The sequence below is a fragment of the Azolla caroliniana genome, unplaced genomic scaffold (genome assembly GCF_043228905.1).
Source record: "Azolla caroliniana isolate FFs.n. ecotype wild unplaced genomic scaffold, voAzoCaro1.0.p SCAF_3, whole genome shotgun sequence".
Taxonomy (NCBI): Eukaryota; Viridiplantae; Streptophyta; class Polypodiopsida; order Salviniales; family Salviniaceae; genus Azolla; species Azolla caroliniana.
In genome coordinates, this window is record NW_028230438.1 from 16,096,200 (window position 1) to 16,106,207 (window position 10,008).

At 35.4% G+C, this 10,008-nt stretch overlaps 1 protein-coding gene across 1 annotated transcript; it reads right to left on the bottom strand.

The window, feature by feature from the left end:
• Positions 1-4,228: 4,228 nt before the first annotated feature.
• Positions 4,229-9,610, bottom strand: LOC147866321 (uncharacterized). The gene is made up of 3 exons (XM_087316689.1): positions 9,433-9,610; positions 6,938-7,431; positions 4,229-4,936 (listed from the first exon to the last, which is right to left on the bottom strand). The coding sequence occupies exons 1-3, from the start codon at positions 9,533-9,535 to the stop codon at positions 4,529-4,531; spliced, it is 1,005 nt and encodes a 334-aa protein (XP_087172815.1). The 5' UTR covers positions 9,536-9,610; the 3' UTR covers positions 4,229-4,528.
• Positions 9,611-10,008: the final 398 nt, after the last annotated feature.

Consider the following 10,008-nt stretch of genomic DNA (forward strand, 5'->3'; position numbering starts at 1 on the left):
CCCGAGCTAGGTCACCTGGATCGATTGCAATATCTGTAAGTCTTCACAACATTAAAATTGTACGTAATGCAAGTCTACTACTCTACCAATCCCAACCTTAGTGTGTACTACTTACTACCACCTTATATTATATTATATACTCATGTGTCTTCACTTAAACACTTATGTGAGATCCTTTCTTATATTCTCTTCCATGCAGCCTTCTGTATAAGAACAACTTTGTTGGACCGATTCCGGGGGACCTCGGAAAGCTTCATTCGCTAGTCGCGTTGGACTTGTCGAGTAACCAGCTTTCAGGACCCATCCCACAGCAGTTGGACCACCTTGAGCAACCCCACAACCTCAAGTTCTTGTGAGACACACTTTGAAACTCCATGTCATCATTTACTAATCTACTCCATATTATAGATGTTGGACATATATATTTTATGTTCTAGTTAAGTGTGACTATTTGTTTATGTCATGGAATACAATCAAGACTGTCAACAAATGACACACACTAGCTAACAATGATGATGGTCTATGATTTTGGATTTCTTCAAATGGGTACCGATTGGTTACACCCAGATGCCTCAACAACAATAGATTGAATGGAACAATTCCTGCGACACTTGGAATAATAAATCTCCGACAACTGTAAGTATGTCGATGCCTACGTTTGCACTTTGTAACTACTTCCAACACATCTCTCTTATCAAGTATGAAATATGCAGGGATCTTTCTCACAATGACTTCAATGGATTCTTGCCAACAACTTTTAGTCGATATGGCTCCACAAGGTATTGTTTTAACTTCATGATATTTCTTTCATCTGCGTATTGATCCCATTGTTTGGGAATACAAGTCACGAAAAGCAAATCTTTGTAACATTATAAAGAGATTAGTTGATGTCATCAATGCAGTTTCTTTCCTGGGAACAAAGGACTATGTGGAGGTCCACCTGTTAACAAGCCTTGCTGATATGGCAAATCATCCTTAACTTTTGAGCTGTAATTTTTCCATTTTCCATTGGGTATTATGTAAATGTTTCTACACTTATCATCAACCAATTTAATAACATATAGTACTCCATACTATTCTCAAAATCATTGATTCGTTTGGGACATGGATCGAGTTTCAGTCCCGGGCGAACAGTAGTCTAATTTCCATCCATCAATCTATCTTTTGAAGCTTGGACTTAGATGTTCATTCTTGATTTCATTGTTCACTCCTAACAATCTTGTTCAATCTTGATTTCATTGTTCACTGACCATAAAATCGACGTCCATAACTTGTTGCACAAGGATAAACAACACATGCTTGATGATTGGGTACGCATCCCATTTTGTTGTAACCAATTGTCTCATGGGCCAAATTTGGTCTTAGAAAACGTTAATATATCTTTCTTTCTTTCTTTGTCATGTAAGGATAGTAAAGACTTTCATGTGCTACTTACTTTATCATGTATATCTTCTGTATATGTCATCTCTAACTTGATGTACTCTGGCAATGTGCCTAATGTTTCATTTTGGATTGATTTCACATCGATAAAAAAAAATCCTCGTCTTCTTCTAAATTGCTCGTGTGTAGCCCTACTATCCAATCTCAATGCAAAAAAGTTTCCATGATGTGCTCATCCAAATATTAAAAGATATTAGTGTTAAATGAATACGTGACGCATGATATTGCATATGATGATAACCTACCCTTGTAGATTTCAACATTGTGTGTTTAATTCGTTTGATGTGTATCTATTGATAAATCTACAACCATATTTAAGAGGCAAAAACCTTGAAATAGCCATAATTTTCTTGTTATTTAATGAAATGGCCCTCTATATATGTTCTACCAATAATATGTATTATGTTTTCTCTTTCATGTAAGATTCGGTACTCGAAGGTTTTCTTCATAGTAGTGGCACATGAAACTTAAAGATGAGATTCTTAGAAGTCAGTTTTGCATTAAAATGTACACTATTAATTTGGAATGAATGATGACGTTAGTATCTATACTTTTTCTTCTTGACGCTAGTTGCATGTTTAACAATAAGACTTTTTACACCTTCCACAAAGAAATTGTTGACAATTATATACATTAAGTGATCAAATAAGGCTCTGATAGCATTTCCTTGTACTGTACTCATTTTCGGCTTTCCATATATATCCGCATGAACACACTAATGAATTACATCTATGCCAATATTTATTGACACATGAACACATAAATGTTTCTTTACAAAACACGTTATGAAAATGCCATCATGTGTGTAATACAATTGGTTGGACATGTGGTTGATGCAAAGCACATTAATTATTTGTTTTGTTTCAATGTTTTGTGCAATCCTTCAATGTGTTTTAAGCAACAACAATTAAGAATGGGGCACCAAACAAACACATTCCCAAGTCCATAAAAATCTTTGATCAAGACCAATGTAGCCTATTACACTACTAGATCATCTATGCCAAGTTATCTCCCTCCCTCTCCCACTTCTTATTTGACAAATGAACACATAATCTATCAAGTATCTTCATCGCGTATAAACTTGATCCTCAGTACAATAGCTCTTTATGCTTCTTAATCATCACCCTCAAATATCTTAATTTTTCATCAATGTAGCTTGCCCACATGTTTGTGCGGTGTGTCATCAAAGCCATCATTGATGGCAATCTCCACGCTTTCCACTAGCAATGTCCACCCAATTTCACTTCTTCCTACACATCTTCCACAACTTCTTTTTATCAATTTGAAGACCTCCTCCATAGTATAGGTTCTTTAACTAACAATGAGCCTATAACAGATGAATAGAATAGCTCATGAACTAGCCTCAAGCCCTCCATTCGGTAAATTCAGCTTTCTAGCCACCATCCTCTATTGCCCAATCTTACATCCAACAAATCAACATGCAAAACCCAAATCAATTTTTTTTGTGAGGGACATTGACGATCATGTACCTTCCTTCCTCTTAGTCTAAATTGTTAACTATCTAGAGAAATACCTCAATGTCGTTGACATAAACACATCAAGATCTCAACATGCCAAACCCATATGACAATTTTTGTGAGGGACATTGAGGATCATGGAGCTGCCTTCTCTTAGTCTAGCATTATAACAATCTAGAGAAATACTTCAATGTCATTGACATAAAGTCATCAATAGAAACAAACTTTGGTTTGTCCTTAGACAACCGAGCCATCAAGTTTTGTAACAAACTATACTTGCACAATTTCCCAACCTTTGATGCATTGTGTGCAACATTCCATTGTATATTCACTACAAAGGAATGGGACGTTATTAGCACCCCCCCTTTTCAGTAAGTTCAATGAGGGCATCAAATAGATGAAATGACCACATATAATGGAAGACAAAGGATAAGAAGATTACATATGTAGATGTGTGGACGAATGTCGAGATGATGAACATCGATGGCAAAATGACAATTAGTGGGGTTAGAAAACAAGAATCAAAAGAGACTTAAGTTTGATGTGACAATGAGCAGGGCTAGAAAACAAAAATCAAAAGAGAATCAAGTTTGAGGTGACAATGAGTGGGGTTCAAAAACAAGGATCAAAAGAGACTGAGTTTTAGGAGCATATGTAATTTGTGTAATTTAGGAGCATATTCATTGCATATGTAATTTGTGTATTGCATTTGGTGCCTAGAAAAATGAGAAAGAGAGACTTCACAACCAAGTACCCTCACAATATTCACATTTACACAACCTTACAATCCTCTCTTAGTAGTATCATGACACGAGAACAATCATAAAATCTAACAATGCCTATATTTAGGAAATATATGTTTGTTTCCTTCACTTATCATATATGATGCAACCATATGGATCTATCGTTCATACTTTTGGGTAGTAGTATTTAATAAAAACATGTTGTCAAACATTCTTGTGAAGTACCATTATTTTACAGTATAATTGGGCGTCATTCTTTTCTTCGTCCACTTATGTGTCCATGCTACTTTCAAATAGGGTTTCTTGGTAATCCTTGTCCGCATGCTCAATGAGGGATACCTTTGGTACAACAACCTTTCAAGTAAAAAAGCAACCACTTCTTGTTTCGATTGGAGATGCTTGATACTACCTTTTGACACCATTTCTGGTAAATAGGGCAACTAGACCTTTATTAAGTTTGGTTGTGGTGTATGATCCAATGTTACCACAAGGTGGAAATAGGAAAGACCTTGGTACCTTTCAAGAAGAGAAGTGTTATGGTCAAATCTAGTTTTGTGCTAAAGTGGATATGTGAAGTCAAGCACTTATAATTATTAACATCAATAAGTAATTGATGTTTTTTCAAATAATACATTTCCAAGTTTCCTTTGAACCTTGTTGTACCTCACATATAAAAGAAAATAATTTAAGTTTCAATGGTGTTGCATTTACTTACAAGCTTGTCTGGTTAAAAAGAAGATTCCTCTTAGTCTGCTTGTAGAAGTCTTCCTCAATCTTAGAAGAATTAACCAATGACATGTATTATATTAGGACTCTGAAGACATTTTAATACACAAAAGAGTGTCTCTTGAACAAGAGTCCATGTTGTTACCAATACCAATCAATTGAGATATTGAAGGAGCCAGCATTTTCTTCTGTGTTTTCCCAAGGTTGTTCATTTTTTATATTGGATTTGTGGGCATGTTGATGTGGTGCAAGTCTCCAATGGTTATTATTAAAGTCATTTTCATCTGCCAAATTTTTTGTTGATTCTTCAACTTGTAATACGGAGCTTGGTTCATCAATTACACCATTGCTTTCACTACCTTCTGAAGTTGTAATACTGTCATTGTCTTGTTTCTTTGGATGGAAAGCCCTAATTTCTATGTTTTGATCATTCTCTATTACAGTGTCTTGGTTGCGGACATTGGAACAAGAAGCTAATGTAATTGAATCATGTTCTCCAGGTGGATTTGTTACTTTGCTTTCCCTAACTCCTCCTTTCAATCTTGCAAGCTACAAAGATAAAACAAACATATTTATTTTGTTTTCTCTTCATAATCATTTAAATTTATGCATTCATCAATGTCTTTCTCCCAATGATCAAATGTATTGAGTTCAAAACATTACCATGAGAAGAGTATTTTCTTTTCTCAAATGCACCTATGAATGTTCATGTGTAGTTTACATTGCACAGAATTATATACAAGTGTCGACAAGTTTCTAATGGACATCATCAATTACGACAAACAAATTATCAAGCCAAATATTATGGGAAAGTTGGGAGGTTGCCAAATAAGCTATCCCAAAATTGTTAAGGACACGTTATGCAATGGACACTCAAGGGTGATGAAGAATATAATACAAAATGGAATGTGCACGCCAACAAAACGTTATTGATGTAGTTAGATTTTGGACCATAGAAAACAATCACATGCATATTCATATTGCATGTCAATAACTTTACAAACCAATTATGAATATGACGTACACAATCAAATAGTCAAGTTATGTATGCATATGTGTATGCGTTTAGATGTGGGTGTGAGTATGTATGCATGTGGGTATGGGTATGGGTATACCGTATATGTGCATGTATGTGTGCCTAATCTCTTATATGTGTTTGTATATGTATGCATGTATGTATGTGTACGGTAGTGCACACACACATATAGATATAAACAACAAGCATAGCACATGCACATAAATATATGCAAACTCTTCACAAAATACATTTTGTGACTATTAATTGCTCATTATTATTTGCCACCTTAGGACATAATAGTGATTTACAATAATTGATGATATCTTAAATGATCATAAGTGGCCATATTCCCTAACCAAGTAGTACCTAAGTATGTCTTTTGTGGAATGGATAAATGAAGATGATGAAGATACATGTGCATATTTATGGTGGTGGTCCATTGGTGGATACAAATTTAAAGACAAAAGAAACATTGACCTTTATAGATGAAGAGATTGTTTGATCGTCTCTATGATAAACAACTTAGTTCATGAAGGGGAAGGAAGCATGCTAATTTATATCTAGTGTGCTGACCCACCCATTCTAATGGTTTAGACAACAAACATCAATGATTTCTCAACAAACTAAAATCATTAAAGATATTATGAAAATAGCCGTTGATTTCAGCATGACGTTAACCATTCCATTCAATCTACATATGCATATGCAAAAGGTTAGAAACTTGTAGTTGACTAACTTAAGGTAGGTCGAGTAGAAGTTAATGCACAAAAGATAATAAAGAATGATAGTAGGGAAAAAGCACAACATGAATGTGGGCTCCACTATAAAATGTGAAAGAGTGCTCAAAGAGATTTGTGGGAGTATCTATGTCCACATATTAAAGGTTAAATACCTTTTAGCAATAGAAACTTTTCTCCACAATATCAATAATTTGGTCTTCTCCAAAGTAGAATTCATTACTTTATGTGAATTGTTTCTTTATATTAATACGAAAAATATAAAGAGAAAATTGGGGGTCATAGACAAAAAGTTTCAAAGAAATAGAAGTTTGGTCTTCATTTAAAGTACAATTACAGTTGAACAATTCTAGCCTGGAAACTTTCTATGATGTTTGGCTTCTCCACATTAGCTAACGTTAGTGGGGGGGTCATTAAGGATCAACGACATAACAACAACCTCCCCTTAGGTCTTTAGCATTGATTGTGAGCAAAAGTTTTTCTTTGGCGTCACCTATTTTTATGGCATGGATAAGACTTTTTCTATTCAATGACCACCTTGCATTTTTTGTGTGTGTTTGTGATAGAGAGAGAGATAGAAAGAGAAAGATCTATTTGTGAGAAAGCAGAGAGGGGTGGTCAATTGGTAAACACTACTAGATAGATTCAAGAAAGTCATAGATTCAACCCCTAAATGAGCAAGGTCGTCCTAACAAATAGGAAAATAGGTGGGCACAAGTAAGAAGTATGCTTACAAAAACGTTGTGGCACAATAAAGGACATTTGGTGAAATAGAACTAAGGGTTAAAGAGTGACCTGGTCTTGTAGTTCTTGTTTTTCTTGAAGTAGAATATCTCTTTCTGCTTTGAGGGCATCAAAGTTGGACTTCAACATGGAGTAGTCCTTCTCAAGTTGTTTAGTTTTCCATCGAGCCCTTCTATTTTGGAACCATATTGCCACTTGCCTAGGTTGTAAACTCAATTCGGAGGCTAACTTCACTTTCCTCTCTGGTTCTAGCCTATTGTCCCCCTCAAATGCCTTCTCTAGTGCCTTCACTTGTTCATATCCAAGGCGTCGTACTCCCTTCATCAACTTTTGACCATCTACACCCACAATGGCACTCTCATTAAAGATGTAATCATCTTGGTCCATGTAATTTACTTCTGTTTTGCCAATGTTGGTCTCTGTATGTGTTGCTTCATTGATGCCCCTTGTGTGAGTATCGTTGCTCATGTACATTAAGTTGGCTCTCTTCATTGGCCTCTCCTCGTTTCCATGAACATATGCCTCTCGAAAGTCCATGTTACCATCTAGATGTAAGTGTACACAATACAAATGTTAAACTATGAGCATATTGTGAATCTCACCCTTTCACACACTCTCTCTCTTTTGCACACACACACACACTATTATGCTCATTTATAATAAACACTCTATTCAGTTATGTACATGTATATTATCAACAATCAAGGTTTCCTCAATATTAACCCTAATTTGCACAATTTCACTAAAAATCTTGGTGATATAATGCATAACCACCCAATTCAAATATTTCTAAGATTGGGCATGACCCAAGTCAGGTTCACTTTATTAAGGCTGGGTGATGCACCAAAGCTCTCAATGATACCCCACAGAACATTGAACTTCATCAACATTACTTTCAGAACTCAATGATATCTAGAGATAGGTTGAAATCAAGGTGAGATCTCTAGTGTTCAGGAATATAGTCCTATTGAAATAAAATACGGATTGATTATGAAAATGACTTTGGAAACATAACATTCATGAAAGATATAGAGATTGTATGAAAAATTCCTACGAAGTTTGTGTGATTTTCTTCTAAAAATTCATTTATAAGAAGGAAAGCTAATCCAAATTGTGGAGAAAATTTCCGAAATGTTCAACGGTGAGAACTTGAGCAAATTTTGTGAATGAGTAGCAATGAAAAAAGTTGCATTATGCATTAGACATTGGAATGACTTTTTGAACTATCATGATTGGAAATATTTATAAAGGGAAATATATAAAATTCCTACTAGATGTTTAGTATAATTTAGTATTATTGCATGCATCAAAATGGATAAAATATAAACAAAAGTTTCATATGAAACAATAAGAATATTTCGATGATTAGATTATACTACTGAATCCCTCTTGACATGGTGTAATTTATTCACTAAAACATTGGTCCAACAAGCTTTCATGTTCAAAATATTTACAAAACTGAAAAATTTCAAAATTTTGTTAAATTTCCTATTCAAGTAGAACCAGATCGCGAATCCCGAGTTTCAATCACCACTATGTAGAATTGCAAAAATATGATAAAAAGAGTGCAGGAAAACAATTCAAACATGGAACTAATATAAAAAATATACAAAACCAAGAAGTGAATGTTTAAAGTGAGAGTCTTGTATTGAGATGTGATTGCTATTCATTTGGGAAGCTTGAAAGAAGGAAATTTAACTAAAATTGTCTACGTTCATCAATTGTTAAATTTCATTTTCTATTATTTCATGCATGAAGAGGATCCATTTGGAAACACAATAATAATAACCAATTCTACGTGGACATTTGGCAAATAAATGCTCAACCTTCAACTAAATTTCCTCTGCTACTCTATGATGATTTCCTATAAGTTCATCTATAAGTGAAGGAATTTCTACGAAACAAACATCGGTAAGTTCAAATGTCTTGTAATAACTGAAAATTTCCAAACCACTAGGAAACTCCATCTCGTATCCTAAGGAGCTCGGTTATTCGACAAGGCCAACAACAAGTGACCCATTCATTGGCAACAAGACATATCAACACAACATAGTACGCACAATATGTACTGACACCAAGATGACACCATACAATGATGATGGAAAGCTTCCCCGAAGCACTTAGAGAACCGGTTCATGGACGCGTGAAGAAACCTTTCTCAAGCACTATAGGAATTTTGGTGACTAAACACACAACTAATTCCCACCCAACACCAATACTACGCTTATATACACACCAAGACTGTTATTTCCCGAGCAATCGTAGTAGTAAATAGAAAACTACGAAACTCGGACAATGAATTGGGAACCATCCCTAGCAATTGGAAAACATGACTCCAAGGAAACTTGGACCCTCACATAGAGTCACATCTTGTCAATACACCACGAAACTTGAGAGTCAATTGGAAAACTTGGCCATTTCTCCCAAAAACATGAGCGAGAACAACATACAACTACATATACTAGGATGCTAACCCTAATAATCATTGCAGCCTTAGTATTTGATACTATGCTCTTCTAACCCTAATCATACACTGTTATTTGTACCTGTGCCGCCACCAAATTGTGGGCAATTGGAGCCCGGGACAAAGAGGCCCGACATATGGTGGTGATGCTGGATGCCCAACGGAATACTGTAGTCAGAGCTCATCGGTGCGCCAATGGAGATTTGAATTAGCGCCCCCCGACTAATGAGCTAAGCCAATAATTGAGAGAATCTTAGACACTTGGATGGATTAACAGATCGGAGTATCTGTCTTTTGGACGATCGATTAGTGATAGATTGGATGGATTTTAATTGAAGTGAGCAGTTGGATTGGATATTTAAATGATGGGATTAGGTGATCAAATTGGTTGAAATAGGAATCAATTGGACACAAATTTGTGTGAGTTGGAAGATTTCGATTGCCCAACTTCTGTCGCTAGACAGCATAATTGGGGCGATTCAACATTTAAATTGGAAGTGGAAGGTAGTCTTAGGTATGAATACAGTGAAATCCAAGGATTCTGAGATGACTTTGGGCGACAAATTTAGAGGTGAATTAGTGGTACGAGATAATAGTAGGGCAACGGTGGATTTGGCGGATTGAAATTGAGAGACGAAATGAGTGAACGAAAAGGAGT

Excerpts from the sequence above, each read along its gene's own strand:
- LOC147866321 (XM_087316689.1), bottom strand. The coding sequence starts at position 9,535 with ATGAGCTCTGACTACAGTATTCCGTTGGGCATCCAGCATCACCACCAT. Across the intron at positions 7,432-9,432 it reads ACAATTTGGTGGCGGCACAG|ATGGTAACATGGACTTTCGA; the intron begins GTACAAATAACA and ends ACTTACATCTAG. Across the intron at positions 4,937-6,937 it reads AACAAGAACTACAAGACCAG|CTTGCAAGATTGAAAGGAGG; the intron begins GTCACTCTTTAA and ends TTATCTTTGTAG.